This window comes from Eumetopias jubatus, unplaced genomic scaffold, assembly GCF_037043125.1.
Source record: "Eumetopias jubatus isolate StellerSeaLion01/CBP00866 unplaced genomic scaffold, mEumJub1_p1.0 scaffold_4, whole genome shotgun sequence".
NCBI lineage: Eukaryota > Metazoa > Chordata > Mammalia > Carnivora > Otariidae > Eumetopias > Eumetopias jubatus.
In genome coordinates, this window is record NW_028274810.1 from 53,602,281 (window position 1) to 53,620,648 (window position 18,368).

Sequence of the window (18,368 nt, forward strand, 5' to 3'; positions counted from 1 at the left end):
TTCTTTCCCCTTCTAGAATACAGGCTTTAGGAAGGCAGGAATTTTGTTTTGGTTTTGTTTGTTTAGTTGGTTTTTATTAAGACAATGTTAGCACACAGAGGGCACTTAGTAAATAGTTGGGGAATGGATAAAAAATGAACAGTGAATAAGATTTTAAACATTTTTTAATTTTTTAAAGATTTTTTTTTATTTATTCATTTGCGAGAGAGACAGAGAACAGCAGGGGGAGAGGCAGAGGGAGAAGAAGAAGCAGACTCCCTGCTGAGCAAGGAGCCCGATGTGGGACTCGATCCCAGGACCCTGGGATCATGACCTGAGCCAAAGGCAGACGCTTAACCACCTGAGCCACCCAGGCGCCCAGTGAATAAGATTTTATTTGAAGTAGAATTTCATCTGATGTTATTGTTTTAAAATTTGAAATGTATATTAAGAAGGAAAAAAGAAAGAAAGGAAAATGACTTTGAGAGTTCTTAAAAGAAAAAAAATTCTAACAGGTGTATGATGGAAGGTAGATTCTGACGCAATTACTGGCAAAAATGGAGTCATGCTCTCATTCCCTACAGACAATTTAGCTCTCAAGCTTCAGAAGGGCTCTGAAGAGAACCTAAACTATCAGCATGGCCAATTCAAAGCTCTGTGTCAGGGATACCCTATCCTTATTTAACTCCGCACTGCCCAGAGGAAGAAGGAAAAAGGAGAAAGAAAAGGTTTCATGACATACTAGTCGAACGAACTGTTCCTTGAAAAAACGTTTCCTTGGTGAAATTGTTTGAGAACCCTGCAACCTGTATCCTTTTGGGGAACATCACCATGAACAGTTATGCTCAGAAGTTTTTACAATAATCAAAGTCCACTAAACTTAGTGCTTACAAAATTACTTCCCCATGAAACACTTATCTTGCAACAATGATTAACATATGATGGAAAACATTTTGAAAATACTATACAGAGTCTATTTTCTGTATGGAATCTTACAAACTGACCAGAGAGCACTGTAGTCAGTGGAGAGAAGACACAGGATGCCAACATGAGGATCTCAGGGGTACCATCACAGGAAGCCCTGTGCATGGTGGGCCCCATATGGCACAAATCTATCTAGCCAGCCTCATTTTTCAGCATTGTCCTACATGTTCATTACCTTTGCTGCAGCCAAACTCTGTTATCAGGTGCTCCTGAAGGTTCTGACTGTACTCATATTACTAATCCAAAATTAGGCACTGGAGAAATGGTTTACTAGGGGTTAATTCCAACCCAGTATTTGAAGCTTGTTTTCTTTTTTTAAAAGCCCATCTCAGATTTTAGAGTATTGCTTAAGAACCCATACTATTTTAGGTCCCAGGTAACACCAGAGATTTAGATGTAAGGCTTTGTAGCCAAAGTAAATGCTACTTATATCTTAACCTGCTGAGTTCATACCTAGTGTCCCAAGGTCAGCAAAAGGATCCAGAGTCTGTGGTTTGTTTTGATGGGTGGGTGTGCCATGCGAGGATCCCGTTGGGCTGGTGGCAGCTGACTTGCTTCCCACTCCAAAACTTCCTGAAAAGGAAATAAAATCATTGAAAATGAGTTAGTTGTCCAAGGCTGAATTCTGAAATTCAGAAATCCAGAGCTACCGCTCATCTTGCTCTGAAGGCAAATTAGGACAGGGTTTGCAAATATGTTAGAAGTTGTTAGACCTTATTTCTCTGACTTAAGTGAAGAGTGGCCTGGAGCAGGAACAGGGAACAGAGAAGGCATATGTCATTTCTGGCCATCACTGGAAACTATTATGTCCAGTGTTCACCTCTCATATCACCTGACTTCATTCTTTCCTATGGGGTTTGTAGTCAGGCCTGGATCTGAATTCTGGCTCTGCTACTTCCTAGCTGAGTAATTTGGCATATTGCTTAACTTCTCTGAACTTCAAAATTTTCTCATTGGTTAAATAAGGAAATAGCAACTGCTTCAAAAAGTTGCTGTGAGATAAGCATATAGCGTGTGTGTGTGTGTGTGTGTGTGTGTGTATGAGTGTGTGTGTTAACTTGCACAGCACTGGAAATGCAATCATACAAGATGGCTCTCAAGAAATACCATATTAGCCATGAGAAAGAGAATTTATTTATTACAGACAAATTCAACACTAAAATCCTTTGTTAAGAAAGAAGACTATTTAGATTATTCAGTACCTACTCTATGCCAGAAAATTTCATATAAGCTATTTCACTTGAACTTGTACAACTGTGTGGGACAAGAATTATGAACCCTATTTTACAGATTATAAAATGGAGGTTCAGGCTTATAAAAAATCCAAGTGCTTCTAAGTGGTTGAGTTAGCTATATACCCAGATTCGTCTAATTCTATTGCCACGACAGACATTCAGCAAATGAAACTGAGAATAGTTAAATAGTGTATAAAACACACTACTATCTTGTCATCAAAGGTAAAAAGCTCCACCAGAAGGTGAGTGTTTAGGAAATTACATAGGTGAGCTATAATACTCTGCAAGTACTCATGACAGCTCAGGGGAAGGATTATGCTTTAGCAATTAGCTAAATGTGCACAAAAATAACCTGTTGACTTTTACCTGGTTTGGTATGCCAATCCCAACCTCCTGAAACATCTGGCTGAATGTTCACAGCAGGTGTACTAGAAGCTGCAAATAGGAAGATGAAAAAGAATCACAACAAAATAGCTGAGAACCTACTTTCCTGAGTTCACACAGAAAAATGCTGTCCCTTCCATGAAGCCTACAGGACCTGCCAAGGTCCCAAGTGATTCATCTCTGCCTCTGAGCTCTCCCAATATTCTGCACACTGATATTTTTGTGCCTTCATCTATGGTTACTTACATGATAGTTGGTAGAACCCATATAATGTTTGTTTCTCTTCCTTCTTTGGCTTACCTATATTTTACTTCCATCCACACTTTGAGTTTTAACTGTGCATATGTCTGTCTCCATTAAATTGTTAGTTCCTTGAAGGCAAGAACTATCTTATTCATCTTTGTGTGTCCTACCTCTACCTTTAACACAAAGTCAGTGGCCAATAAGAAAAGGTAAAAAGAAACTTAAACTCCATTTGCCTTAAGTTGGTATTATAAGTGTATGAGAACCATGATTGGCTTAGAACTGAAATTTTGTTTTCTCTTCTGCTGTGACTGAATGGAGAATGATGAGTCAATCAGAGCATGTATTGAGCACTAACTATATATATCATCTACCATGCCAATGTCACAGTTCATTATCACTCAAAACTAACTTACTGCAGTTTCAAGAGAGACCATTCTGACCCCTCTCAAAATTCCAAATGTAGAATTTAAAAGAAATGTTCAGCTACAGAGAATCAGGTATATTAGAGGAATATACCTTGGTAGAGTAAGCTTTTTCTGAATCTATAAAATCTAAATAAGAAACAAGAGACCATAAGAAAGAACTTCTTTTTAAGGCACCTGTAGGTTCTGTCCCTAAAATCTGTGAGTAAAATGTAAACATTAAACTTACATGGTAAATAGCATTAAACACACACATGTGCGCACACACACACACACACACACACACACACACACCCCACCACCACCAAAGGAAACATCAAAGCACCAAAATTAGCATTACCAAGGTTTGCGTTTGCCTGTTTTGTTTGCTTAGTACCAACCAAGACATCTTGCGCTTTCCCATCATTAAGTTAAAAAGAACATGCCCTTATCAGTCATAATAGTTCTTTCCTATTTCTCTTCTACCACAGTAACCCATGAAAACTGTGGTGGAAATTAGACAATTTTGCTAACATTTGCTGTTTGATTTCCTTTAAACTCTGATCTTAGTCTTATATCCAACTAGGATGTAGAAATAGGTGTTAGAACTTCAATTTTATTACTAATCAACCCACAAATCCTTATGACCACTCACCGTATGTAAGGCACCGTACTACGGAACAGAGAACTAAAAGACATTGTCTAGCCTCAAGAAAGGTAAAATCTGTTGAAGATATAGGAATATACAGATGAAAAGGTAACATCTAGTATTTTCATCTCTATTTTGCCTTTTATTATGGTTATTTAGTTTTTCTTCCAACACTATGCCCCAAGTGATTGTTGTCTTCAGAGTAGATGTTCAATAAATATCTGTAGAACTCAAAGGCACTATTTCTTGATTTCCAGAAGAGATTGGTGATGCCTTGTAGAAGTCAGAGATGGGCAATCTGAGCTCCCAATCTGACATGTCAGTCTGACCTATATATTATCCTGTATGAAGATGATGTAACTGACCCACTAACAGTGGAATTATTGTTTTTCCAGCAAGGATAGTGGAAAATTCTTTTCAGTCACTGGCATGACAGAGGTCAAAATAGCGACAAAACAAAGAGGTGCTAACTGGCTGAGAGTGGGTGATAAGCATCTTCTAACTAATTCACAAGCACCAGAGAACTGAGTCCAGAATTGCCATGCTGAACTATTAACATACATACCCATGGGACACAAAAGATAGTACTCTTATGAAAACTATAAGTTCAAAGTATTAAAGTTGGGGAAAATATATAACCTTATTAACACTATCACTATTCACCAAAGAGACTTAGGAAAAAACGATTTAATTCATTTTATATTTACATACTGTATGGGAAGACAGATGGATAATACCTACTATGTGCCCATAATTCTTCTAGACACTAGGGAAGCATTAATGAACAAAACAAACAAAACTCCCTGCTTTTGTGAGCTCATATTCTTGTGGGGAGAGATGGACAAAGAAAAAGAAACATAACACATGAATAAATTATTGAGTATATTGGAAGTTGATAAATACGATGAAACAAAAATCTACAGTAGGGGCACGGAGATGAGTTGTGATATGAAATGGAGCAGTTGGAGTAGACCCCACTGAGAAGGTACCAGTTGAGCAGAGATCAAAGGAGCTGAAGGAGTTAGTCAAACCAATGCCTTGGGAAGAGGGGACAGCCAGCACAACAGTAAGAGGTCAGTATGGCTAGAACGGAGAGAGCAGGAGGGGGAGGACATGAGGTCACAGCACTGGGGGACGAGAGCACATAGGGCCATGTAGGCCATTTCGATGACTCTCTCCCTCTCCCTCCTCCCTGCCCCAATCCCCACTCACACACACACACTCCCTCTCTAAAATACATACATACATACATACATACATACATAAAATTTTTTATAAATAAATTAATTAATTAAAATACGTTCTTACCATGCACTGTAGGTGAAGGACTTCTTGTAGGCTGAAGAAAGGGGTCACTGGAAGCACTGGACGTGGTCAGAAAAGAACCCAGCAAATCCTGACCTGATGGTTTAGAAGGTGCTCCAAACGGGTCAAAGGCGGCACCTAGACAACAGAAGGAAAAATGTGTTTCTTTGTCCTGTGAGTTCATTCATTAAATTAATATTGAAGAGTTGTCACTATGGCCAGGTCTTAGGCCAAATATTTGAAACACTGGGATGAAGCCTGCCTCCCGGGCTGCTCCACACGCCCATCCTATCCTTAAAACTTCCCCCAGGGCCAACAATGGAACCTGAGGATTCCTGACTGCACAGGAACAATCCCATCTTTATGGACAAAGGAGGACTGTAGATTTATCTGCTGGATGATACATAAACACCATCAATGAGGGCCTCATGGGCCCTCTAGAAATGACCCGCAAAACCGTGCTGGGACCAAAGAAAATGCTCCATGAACAACCTGGGCTCATATTGAATATACTAGTGGACAAATACCAGGTAGGGGAGCTCTGCTATCCAGGCAAGCAGTAGAAAACCCCACTGATCAGGTTTTATTTAATTTAGTTTCGTGTTTTTCATGGTCTCTGGCTCACTTGAAAGTTAGAAAGAGGAGAAAATGAGTGTTGCTATGTCACTCAAATGCTTTCTCAAATAACTTGCTAGAAACCAGATGCAGATAAGTGAGGAAAAGTTTGTGAATGTACTAAAAAGACTAGAACAAAGCAAGCAGCTGAGGCCTCCAGCAACAATACAGTAAAACCAATATTGTATCGTTTCTCAGGGCTTACACTGCCTTTCATAAAAAGTATGTCAGCTGCTTCTCAGTCTCTCCCTGCCAGATAGTAGTATTACCTTCACTCCACAGACAACAAAATGGAGGTTTCAGAGAGCCAAGTCAATCAATATATTTAGGCTCAATTTCATTATCTATAACCTGGGGCACAGATTTAACTCATGTCTCAAACATCCCTTGTAGCTCTGACCCTAGAATGTAACTATCTGCATTAGACTGTGATGAATTAAATCACTGAAAGTCATGCAAGGTGTGTGGCCTTGAAACCTGACTGAGTACTATGGTATTTTGGACCCTGCAGATTTTTTTTCCTGACAGATCTTTTATTCACTTTGGTGAGTAAGAACTAGATAAGAGGAAGTCAAATAGATAGGAAACAGCCTGGGACTCAGGGCACCTGGGTACCACCATGGCTCCATCAATAACTAATGTAGGAGCTTAAGCCTCAACACCCCCATTCCATGATTTTAAGACTCACTCTTACACCAAACGCCTCCAGTTGAACAACTCTAAATCAAGACCACCCCCAGAGCCCTCTGAGAACTGAAGGATTAGCTTGGGAAAGCAAGTTTCCATAGGTTACCATGGGAGTGGAGAGTTGAAACATTTCTCTTTACTCTTCCTAACGTGATGTCATCTTGGTTGATGGTGAGGGTAAGAAGGGGCAGCTAAAACGCTGACCCAGCTACAGCATCTTGCAAATTTCAAAGCATTGTGGATGACCGGTCATAGGTCGGGTCTGTAGCAGTGAGCAAAGGGAAGCCAGACCACATGGGCAACAACTGCTCAGTTACAGTCCGTGGTGGTGCTGGCCTAAGTCCCTTAAATGCATCCTGAGCCAATGAAGTACTTCTCTGCATAACCAAAGTGCATTCAGAAAAATCACAATTCCAGGAAGACATTACAGGAAAACTAAGAGAGAGCTCTCAAGTCCACTGGCTCAGTTTTGGACCCTGGCCCCGCCAATAACAAGCTGTATAAATGTACACTACTAATTTGACCCTAAGCCTCCATTTCCTTCACTCTAAAAATAGGGACAATAATAGCACCTAATTACCAGGTTTTTATAATAATTGAATCCATGTTTAGTGTGAAATTTCATGTTAGGCAAAGAGTGAGTACCCCAAGATTATTAGCTGTTATTATTAGTAATAATTCATCAGTCTACATCTCCAAGGAAAAGTCACTAAAGCAGCTCCGGGACTGAAGCTTTGGGGGAAAAAAAAAAAAAAACAAAGAAAGGATGAAGAGCTCAAGCATTCACTCTTACACTGTCCTACCAAAATGGACAACATTTCCATTTCCTCTTGTGTTCTCCATTTAACAGAAGATAGAGACCTCTGAGAGCCTTTCAGGGAGACCAGAAAAGTCTGCTTACAAGGAAAGCTCAATTTTGCCTGCTTGGCCCCAAGGTTACAATTCAAAACTGAGAGGTACAGTGCAACATGGAAAACATTACCTTCTCCCACTCTTAGGGTTGGAGACGCAGACGTGGAGGTGGCAGATCGGCGTGGTGTCGACTGGGCGGACGCAGGTCCACTCGGATGAAACATGTCTTCTACCCCTGACTGGCCAGGCTGGGCAGGCCCAGCTGCACCTCCACCCCCAAACAGGTCACTCAGCAGTTCAGAATTGGTGGGAGGTGCCACTGGCGGAGAGAAGTTCTTACTCACTGCAGACCCTTCTAGGCCCAGAAGGTCCACATCCTCGGGGGGTGGAGGAGCAGCGGACCCCTGCTGCTTTTTGCTGGGCTTTTTAGCTCCATGATGTTTGTCACCACTCACGTTGCCGTGTGGACTGGAAAGGGTCAGAAGTTCATCGTCCGACTGCTCACTTTCTGGATTCACTAGGGCAGCATGGTCCTCCTCACAGAATGATTTTTCTGATTTCTGATCTAAGGAAGGCAGAGGTGCCCATAATTAGTTAGTTACTGGCCACAGCATTACTGATTTTTGTGAGTGAAGTCAGTCCATTACTCCAGAAAGAGAAAGGAGCAGCCCTGAGCAAACAATGCTTTCAGACCCTTACCGATGGAAAACCTGATGTATTTCTCAAATCATTCAATCACCCTTTGTTGAGCATCTGAGAGGCAGGATAGCATAATGGGGACGAGCAGAAACTTCGGAACCAGACAGGCTGGGTCTGAATCCCACCTCTACTACTTACTGGTTCTGTGACATTGAGAAAGTTACTTTACTTCTCCTCTGTGCCTTGGTTTCCTCCTCAGCAAAATGGGGGTAACAAAGAGTACCTAACTCTGCTGGCTACTGTAAGGATTACATAAGATGATAGAGAGAAAGTGTTCAGACCAATATTATGTAGTACTTAAGCGTTTACGAGTATGATTATGATTATTATCTTCCAGGTGCTATTGCTAGGTGCTTTGGGAAAAAAACCTGTTATTTCCTAATCCTTTGCTGATTCCTCTCACTGTCTTTTCTTTTCCAGGCCTGCGGCCAAAAGCAAGTCCTTCCTCCCACAGTCTGGAGTGGAAGCAAGCCACACACACCTAACAAGTGAATGGACGGAGAGGCTCCACTCAGGATGGTCCTTAGACCCTTTCAGCATCAGATGGGCAGCAAGGAAGAGGCCTGTTCCGGAGAAGGGATGGAGAGGCTGGTGAGTGACTTTCCAGGCCCTCCTTGAGACAGATCCTCCAAGGAAACTTCGTTATTTAATGTCAGCTAGACCCACATTCCAAATCAAGTACAGATTGACATCCCTAATCCCCAATTCTGAAATGGAAAAAACTATGAAATGGAAAACGTTTCCCTAAGTTTGGAACAAATTCAGCTGGTGGAAAAATCTGACCAGAACTGACGTGAAAGTATTTATAATCTTCATTTATCTCACCCAGTGTGATTATTTTTATGTTTCAATGCAGAAACATGAATATGTTCCATTACAAGTTGTCTGAGATGCCATTGGGGATGCTAAGTAATATACAATTTATGTACCATATCACCTTTCTGAAAGTCAAAAACTTTTGCAATTCCTAAATGCTTCTGGTTCTGCAAGGTTCAGATAAGAAATGTGCATTTGTGCTAAAACCTATTTCAGACCCTAACAGGAATGATTTCTAAATTACTTACTATAATGTCAATGGAGAAGGAAAAGTGAAGTTTCATTAAAAGCCCTTATGTGAGGAAGGTAAGATGGTAGGGGACTTGTTACTGTGGGAACTGGGAAGTCTACCTGCTGCTAGATTTCGCTGGGCTTTTCCAATTTTTTTTAATGTTATTGGTTCCACTTCTCAGTAGGAAATTCTGAAAGTAAGGCTTTTAATTCAAAGGAATTCTGTGAGCTTTTTTTGTCACCAAACATGGAAAACTCCATAGGCAATGGGAATACCATCTTATGTTCACCTAGTGAAGAAAGGTCAATCAAGAGAATTTTATCCAGAGCATTTCCAAAGCTATTTTCCTACCCCTTTCTTAGAGAAAGTTCTTGCGATTCAATTCTGCATTGAATCTTGCAGTTAACCTCAGCAAACGCTACAGCAAGGAGGCAAATGTGTATGGACAGAATGCCAATGCCAGTCTACCAATGGCAGCGGTCTGAAGTGTTATGTTGGAAAGATTCTAAAAACATCTCCAGGTTTGGCAGAAAAGGATACTGTGACTGAGCCCAATTTCTGCCATGGCTGTTAAAGCACGTAGCAGAGACATATGGGCGAAGCGTGTGCCTTTTCTGCACCGGAGGAAGCTTAGATCCACCCTGTTGGTGGTGAGAGCCCTCTGGGGGAAATGCCAGACTTTATATTTTCAGAACATGTACTCGAGGGCATTCGTGTGTCGGCAGCATAAAGGGAAATCCTAGAAAATATCACGCTTATTTGTAAATCCAGGAAAGATGTGATCCAAAACACAGCATAGAGAGAAAAGGTAGAATCCGGCTGAAAATGGTTTTCTACATCAGTCTAAGAGTACCTACCCATGGAGTTGAAAGTAGGGAAGTAATTTCAAATCGCCTGATTTGAAAAAAGGAATGAGCAGGGAGGGTGTGAAATAAGGAGGAACAAGGATGACTTCAAGTGTTGCTGTCTTTGAGGCTGCTTCGAGGACAAACCATGTTTACAGAAGAACCATGTAACTTAAGTATCTAACCACGTAACTCAGAGAAATGCCTGGAAGTACCTTGCCAACAGAGAGAGGAAAAGAAGCCACCTTGCCCAAAATGCCTGGGGTTGTCTGGAGGGATGTCTATTGGAGCCTGTCCTGCAAGACAGAAGGCCATGCAACATCAGTGAAACACAGTAAAGAAGTCAAAGTGATACATAACACAGAGGCTTTGCCCTGAAAACAAAACCAGGGGACTCATACCTCCTAAGACCAGAGTATCCTGATGCTCCTGGTGAGACGAGAAGAGGATGCTAGGATTGACATCTTTTGTGCAGTAATGTTCCCATGGTGGGGTTAAGTCTATCACTTTGTCGTGGGGCTGTAGTTCTACATCCAGAGTCACCTGAAATAGCTGAGGATATTTTTCTGGTACATCACATGCATCCAACTCAGGTCTACATAGGAATTTAAAAGAAGAAGATTGGTGAAAAACAATGGGATCAGAATGATGTTCAGCACAGAAACCATTGTAGGTTGACTCAGATTAACCCTGAGACTCATTCCTCGACAAAAAGCAGTCATTAACCAGTTAAGTTACTTTACTGTTCTGAGCCTGTTTTCCTCATCTAGAGGAAAGAGGAGAATAATGGCTACTCAAAGAATTCGGATACTACCACTTGTGAAAGCATTCTAGAAGGACGGCTGATAGATCCAGCCAGTATGCCTGGGTCAGGCCAAATCTGTTGTTAACATAATGAAACAGCCCCCAACCGCCACCCTGAGCTCTTGAATGTCCACCCCTACCCTGACCCTATCCCCCTGGCTTCAGCCACCCTTCTGAGTTCCCAAGACCACACCATATTAAAGCAACTAAGGTTCGTACAGAGGGGTACCCTTCTTCAGGGCTATGGCCTGGCATCCTGTCTGAAGGGTCATCCCTCATATCTTACCACAGATTAAACTGCGCTCCCTGTTGAAAAACACGAAGGGATACACAGATGCAAAGGGTCACAGTATTGATACTTTGTTTCCACTTTGTTCAGTCTTGTTCCCTCACAGGGAATTTTAGACCTTTCTGTTTGAAGTCTTTGATCCTATTGTGTTCAAGACAAATTATACCCAATTGCAAGTTGTAAAAGGCAACCAGGCTCTCTGTGTTGCTAAGCTACACCCTAACAGTCCTGCAGCGCAGGATTCCAGGGGACGCTGCCAGGGGACGCTGCTGCACGGAGCGAATGAGCTTTGGGCACTTGGCTTCCAGCATTTCACAGCTGCTTGTATTGAAAGGGGTGTTCGGCAAGCAGTACTCACTTGGTGAACTTTAAAACTGTGGTTTCCAGTGGTATGAATCCAGTATGAAACTGAAGCTGGAATATCTGGGTGTTGGTCACCTAAAAATATAGGAGAGAAGCACATTACAATCAACCCATGAAGAGGGAATCGGATCAAAAGATTATATTTTGGGGAGCCATACACCTTCAACTGTTTCAACATCTGAGCCTTTGTTTACTATGAATACTCAGTGACCTTGCCATTTGGTAATGGCCCGGTGTTATTTCCAGCCTCTCTTCCCCCATGAACTCTGCTTGGACAAACCATTTCTTCCTCCACTAATATCTCACGTTCTTGCACACTACCATACCTTGGCTCTTTCCATTCCTTCTACCCAGAATGCCCGTGCTCCAACCTGAGGAACTCGTCCTTCAAGGGCCACCTTACAAGGTCATATCCTCTCTGTAGCCTTTCTGTAGCCACCACTGGCTAAAACAAACCACTCCCATTATGGCATCCCATCCCACCTCTACTGTGATAGTGGATATTCAGATATGTGGTGACTTTCTCCTGCTAGGCTAAGCTCCTGAAGGGCAGGGACACAGTCTTATTCTTGTCTGTCCTAAACCCCTAAGGTGATGACTGGCACAGAGTATGCACTTAGCAAATATTTGATGAATTAAAATACAAGTACTTATTACATTATTCATAATATCCAAGAAGAGGCAAGACCCAAATGTCCATCAACTGATGAAGAGATTAATGAAAAGTGATAGAGCCACAATGGAATATTATTTGGTCATACAAAGGAATGAAGTACTGATACATGATACAACATGGGTGAATTTCAGAAACACGCTAAGTGAAAGAAGCCAGTCTCAAAGGACCACATATTGTATGATTCCGTTTATATGAAATGTCCCAAATAGGCAAGTCTATAGAAACAGAAAGTAGATTAGTGGTTGCCCAGGAGATGGAAAAGGGGAATAGGCAGTGGCCGCTAACAAGTATAGGGTTTCTTCTGGGCATGACAAAGATGTTCTGGAATTATATAGTGGTGCTGCATAACCTTTTGAAAATACTAAACATAATTGTACTGTACACATTAAAAGAGTGAATTTTATGTTAATATGTGAATTTCATGGTAATAAAAAAATTGAAAAAATATAATTACTTAATCCCACACCCTTCATAGAAATATCTCCTCTCACATTGATTCAAATGGGACACTATAAAAAAGGGCACAAGCTTCTAAAGAGCAAGGTTTGCTAGAAGCTCTAGGGCTGTCAGCTTCTGGCAAAGGCATCATGCCAAGGACGGGGCAAATCACCACCTTTCTGAGTCTCATTCCCTATAAAATAGGGAAATCGGTATAAGTAATCTTTAAAGGCTCTTTCTAATTCTAAAACTACAAGCCATTCAAACCCAAAGTGATGCAGAGAAAAGCCTCCAAAAACTCCTTATATTAAGGGATGCCTGGCTGGCTCAGCCGGCAGAGCACAGAGTCATGAATTCAAGCTCCACACTGGGCATAGAGCTTACTTTAAAGAATAAGATACAATAAAATACTCCTAGTAAAAGCTCAGAAGAGTTTATGCCATGATTCTTCATGAAACCATACCTTAGCCTGTAGCCGGCTCCCAATGGTTGACCTCAAATGATACATGGAAACAACCACATCTCCTTGTACAGTGATGCTCAAGGGAATGAAGATTTTTCCATCTTGGACCCGGTATTCTCTTTAAACAGAAACAAAAATATACACTGCAAGAGTCCAATCTTGTATAATCACAAAGGTAGAGTCCTCTGTGGCTCTGGCCAAGGGACCTGTTGCCCAAGCCTAGACCCAAGAACCATTTCCTACCTTGAGCAGAGTCAGGAGCACAGCTGTGGATGCAAACTGGTTCTACCATGGGATGCTGTTGGTCTGATGCTAGGCCCTCTCTCTCCCTCCATCCCATCTGGACTTCCAGATAAATTGACTGCCCATCCCTACTTTGCAGATCTCATAAACCTCAAGTACACCTAGCTCTGATGTATTTGTCATTTCCTAACTTTAAATGAATAGTTAAAGCAGGGACAGAGGGAACAAAAATATCCAACCAAGATCATAATGCCATGCTCTATGAGGGTCTTGGATACCAATCCCCAAATTCAACCTATTCCAAATTAACTTCATCTTTTTTTAAAGATTTTATTTATTTGTCAGAGCGAGAGAGAGTGAGAGAGAGAGAGTGAGCGCATGAGCAGGGGGGAGCGCCAGGCTGAGCAAGGAGCTCCTGCTGAGCAAGGAGCCCGATGTGGGACTCGACTCCTGGACCCTGAGATCATGACCTGAGCCAAAGGCAGGTGCTTAACAGACTGAGCCGCCCAGGTGTCCCAAACTAACTTCATTTTATGTTACCATCCACTCCCTGCTCTCCACACTTCCTAACACCTCCCACTGGCACCTGCTCTTTATTGTGGATTCTATAACTTCTTTAATCACATCACCATCTACCTCATTGCTCACCCAGAAACTTCGTTCATCCCTGATTCTTCCCTCATCCTCACCAAATCTCATCAAGGTCATTTCTTTCTTAAATGTGCAGGTCCTCAGTCCCCATCACTGTCTTAACCCTCATTATAGCTCACGTTAGTCCCTTACTTGTGTCTCCATTTGAGAAGGAGTTATAGCATCTCTTGACTTACTTGTGCTTTTCTAACCTACATAGAACTTTGTTTTTTAGTATCAGTCATGTCACAATAATGCAGTCCTCACAGGAAGAATATGATCCAGCTTATACAAGAATTGAGCAATTCACAAGAAGAAGTGAAAAAAAGTATCATGACTGGGGTGCCTGGGTGGCTCAGTCGGTTAAGAGTCTGTCTTTGGCTCAGGTCACGATCTCAGGGTCCTGGGATTGAGTCCCACATCAGGCTCCCTGCTCAGCGGGGAGCCTGCTTCTCCTTCTCCCTCTACCCTTCCCCGCCCCACTTGTACTCGCTCTCTTGTGTGCTCTCTCTCTCTCAAATAAATAAAATCTTAAAAAAAAAGAAAAGTATCAAAAAAAAAAGAAAAGCATCATAACTTACTTCATTCGTTCAAAATCTGCACAGGTTGTATATATTTTGGTTTCTCCAATCAATACATCACAGTAAGGACGACATCCATTTCTCTGTTTGTTAAAAAAAGGAACTGGACTGACAGTGATGGACTTAATGGTGAGAGGCTTGAAGTGAGGGCGGTAGGGTTTGTCTGCTAGGAGGTCACACATATAGCCCAGGTATCTGAAACAGAAGATTGACATTCTGTCGGTGCCTAGCACACCAGAAGAAAGAAGCAATCAATCTTTGCTATGAAGTCTGTTCTTGTAAATAACTAATTTATAATAACCATTTAATGTGATAATTTCTTAAACATTAACTACCAAAAAAGGAAGTTGCCATTTAGGAAAGCTTTCATCTAGTGACATTACTATATTTCCCCGAAAGAACTGATAAAAGGGTATTTATTAAGTGAAAAAGCTTATGGGAACCTTATACTAGCTCGATATTTGCACATCTATTCCTATTTGATCTATCAGATTCAATTTATCAGCTAAAGGCTGGCTCTAGAAAAATTTTAGGGTTTATCAAAAAAGGAGAGGCAATTTAAATAAGAGAAAAGAAGAAACTGTGACTAATGGGAATATAATAAGTCAATTACCTAAAAAGGGTTTTCCTTTTTTTAAAAACATCTGGGCCTACCTTGCATCTAGCTTACTTTACCTCCTGTGGGATGGTGACAGTCCGATTCCGGGTCGCTTTGCATATAACAATCGCACGGCCGGGCCAGGAGTGGAGTAGAGATTACAGAAAATGAACATAGCACCAACCAGAATTGACGACGCTGCCCGTCCATCCTGCCAAGGAAGATACATAAACCTGTCACAAACATGGTCCAATCAGCCACTCACCACCGAGAATGGCTATACTTGCAGTTAAAAGAGGGGAGACAGAGGGAGAATTCCTCTTAACAGAATGATTTTCAGTTCAAAACTGTGCGCCTGAAAACCAAACTCTGTCCCAGCTCTTCAAATCACAAAGCAGCAAGGAAGACTTATTCTTAGGGCAAAATTAACTCTCTTCTAACCTAAAAAACCAAGCAACATAAATTTGATTTGCATATATTTACTGAAAAATAATCTAATCTTCAAAGTAACTTTGGACTTGTAGGATCAGAACTAGTAGTTGAGGTCTCTTGATTGCAGGCCAGAGGTAGAGTTGACAGATTAGGTAAATACTGCTTTTGGAATAAGCTATGTATAGATTTATGCTCAGATTCCACTTGTGTGTCCATTTGTTCATGTATGCAATCACTGATTCCAAACCTTCATACCTGGGTACAAAGGTAAAGAAGACACAGTTCTTGCCTGCAACATGCTTACAGTCTAGTAGGAAAACAGGCAGGTCACCAGATTATGAGGATGCCACAGAGGACATTTAGATATACAATGGGAATGTCCATACTGTGAAAATACTCACGAGTCAGAAAGATTTTGCCAGAGCTGAGTTTTAAATGATAGGTAAGAAACCACCAGAGAAGAGCTGGGGAAAGGGATTCTAAGGAGTCAGGGATCAAAAGAGTCATCAGTCCCAAAGGAATTGCTGTCACATACAATCAATCTATACTTACAAGGGCAGATGGGTCTTCTTATTTCATTTTTATTCAAGCACAAAAAGAAATGATACGTATTCCAATGTGTTTATCAACTTTATTCACACAGAAATCAATGGTATTTTTGCCTACATACCCACAGTCCTTGTTTCTACCTCTTTTATAATACTCAGCACATTCTAGAGGTCCTGTGTTATGTGTATGTATCTGCCTCTCTCAAGAGTACTCAAGCTTTAAGGCAAGAATAATAAATTCCTCCCTCGTTTTTATATCCCTCACATTAACTAGTTCCTAAGTAGGGATTCAATAAATGCTTAATCTGTTTAAATGTTACCTGTCCACCAGTCTGTATAGAGCCAGGTGTATTTGGCCAAACCAAACCCACCTACCACAAATGACAGCAACAACAACAATAAAGGTTACTCACCAAGCAGTGGACAACACAGACGTTTTTGGGATTCTGTAGTAGCCAATTATACATATTCCGACACACAGCAAAAAGGTTGTGCAGACTGGGGGCCTGCCTGATGGGCCAACTGCACTCTGAGACCTAACGGAACAGAGCATGAAGGAAATGAATTCCCCAAGCGACCCCTCTCCATAAGGAGCTATCACACCAACAACTTCTGGAATATGATACCACATTCTCTTTTAATATAGACAGGAAGAGATGGGAACAGGGTCCAAACACAGAAGAGTTGTTTAATATAACAATTTCTTAATTAAAAAATTCCATTCCAGTAAAGGTATCAAAACACACATTTTGAAGTACGTTTTATTTATTTATTTATTTATTTATTTTAAGATTTTATTTTTATTTATTTGACAGAGAGAGAGGGACATAGCGAGAGAGGGAACACAAGCAGGCAGAGCGGGAGAGGGAGAAGCAGGCTTCCCGCGGAGCAGAGTGCCTGATGTGGGGATCGATCCCAGGACCCTGGGATCATGACCTGAGCCAAAGGCAGACGCTCAACGACTGAGCCACCCAGGTGCCCCTTGAAGTACGTTTTAAATAAAAATGGACCATTTAGGGGTACCTGGGTGGCTCAGTCAGTCAAGCGACCAATTCTTGATCTCAGCTCAGGTCATGATCTCAGGGTCATGAGATCAAGCCCTGCACTGGGCTCTGCGCTCAGTATGGAGTCTGCTTGAGAGTCTCTCTTTCCCTCTCCCTCTGCCCTCTCCCCCACCCCAGTCTCTTACCCCCATGTGTACATGCACATGCATGCACAATCTCTCTCTAAAAAAATAAAATAGACCATTTAAACTATATATTTGGATTTTTTTATTCTGTGAGGTTGCATTTAATTTCTACTAAGTATAAAATGTTTTGACCTGCCTATTAGATACTTAATTATAATATTACCTTATAAATTCTGCATTATCCCTAATTTTACCCCAGTTCTCATGAGAACATGAAAAGAGCTGCAGAGTGAGTCAAAGGTACCCTTGTTCAGAGCTCTTATTTCTTTCTGTCTTAATGAGAGAACTCACAACTCCATGAGGGCAATCCTTGATATTTTCATTCATCTAACACACGTGTTCATCTAACCCATTACAGAGCATTGACTATGTTCCTGGAATTCTATCTGGCTCTGAGCTGTACCACAATCATACAAGTCAGGTATTAATGTGATCCCCATTCTACAGATGAGAAAACTGACTCACAGAGGTTGCCTTGTCTAAAGTCATACGGCCAGGGGCACCTGGGTGGCTCAGTTGTTAAGCGTCTGCCTTCGGCTCAGGTCATGATCCCAGGGTCCTGGGATCAAGCCCCCACATCGGGCTCCCTGCTCAGTGGGAAGCCTGCTTCTCCCTCTCCCACTTCCTCTGCTTGTGTTCCCTCTCTCACTGTGTTTCTCTGTCAAATAAATAAACAAAATCTGAAAAATAAATAAATAAATAAATAAATAAATAAATAAATAAATAAAAATAAATAAATAAAGTAATACTGCCGGTCAGTACCAGCAGTACAACCCAGGTCTTCTGAATATAAATCACTGGGCAACAATAGTATACTGATAGAGATTATCATTTGCTCAAAATATTAGGCATGAACCCCAACTGATTAGATACTTACTGATTTAGGTAATCAAAATAAGAAGAATTTTAGACTTGGGCAAACTTTGTGACCTCTTTTAGCCTTTCTTCCTTCATAAAATGTGGTGAGTGGTACCTACCTACCTACCTCACAGGGTGTGGTTACTACATGAGGATGTATTTTAAGGGCTCAGCTCAGTATCTGACACACACAAAGTGATTAAGAAATGTTAGCTATTGTGATCATTATTGTATCAGATAACTGCCAATGCAAAGCCCTGAGTTCAGATAAAGCCAGCTATGTTTGAACAAAATGAATGAAATCCTGTTTGGCAAGAAGGTAGACTG

The 18,368-nt window shown here is 41.3% G+C and overlaps 1 protein-coding gene across 1 annotated transcript in view; it reads right to left on the reverse strand.

Moving 5' to 3' along the window:
• The window catches only part of DNAJC6 (DnaJ heat shock protein family (Hsp40) member C6), a 46,759-nt gene that overhangs the window by 19,217 nt on the left and 9,174 nt on the right, over window positions 1-18,368 (reverse strand). Inside the window, exons 4-14 of the mRNA XM_028102485.2 lie at window positions 16,408-16,530; window positions 15,092-15,225; window positions 14,417-14,611; window positions 12,963-13,080; window positions 11,381-11,460; window positions 10,331-10,524; window positions 10,145-10,225; window positions 7,468-7,902; window positions 5,187-5,321; window positions 2,565-2,633; window positions 1,417-1,536 (exon numbers count right to left, since the gene is read on the reverse strand). Coding sequence (XP_027958286.1) covers window positions 1,417-1,536; window positions 2,565-2,633; window positions 5,187-5,321; window positions 7,468-7,902; window positions 10,145-10,225; window positions 10,331-10,524; window positions 11,381-11,460; window positions 12,963-13,080; window positions 14,417-14,611; window positions 15,092-15,225; window positions 16,408-16,530 — 1,684 coding nt within the window. The remainder of the gene's footprint in view (window positions 1-1,416; window positions 1,537-2,564; window positions 2,634-5,186; window positions 5,322-7,467; window positions 7,903-10,144; window positions 10,226-10,330; window positions 10,525-11,380; window positions 11,461-12,962; window positions 13,081-14,416; window positions 14,612-15,091; window positions 15,226-16,407; window positions 16,531-18,368) is intronic.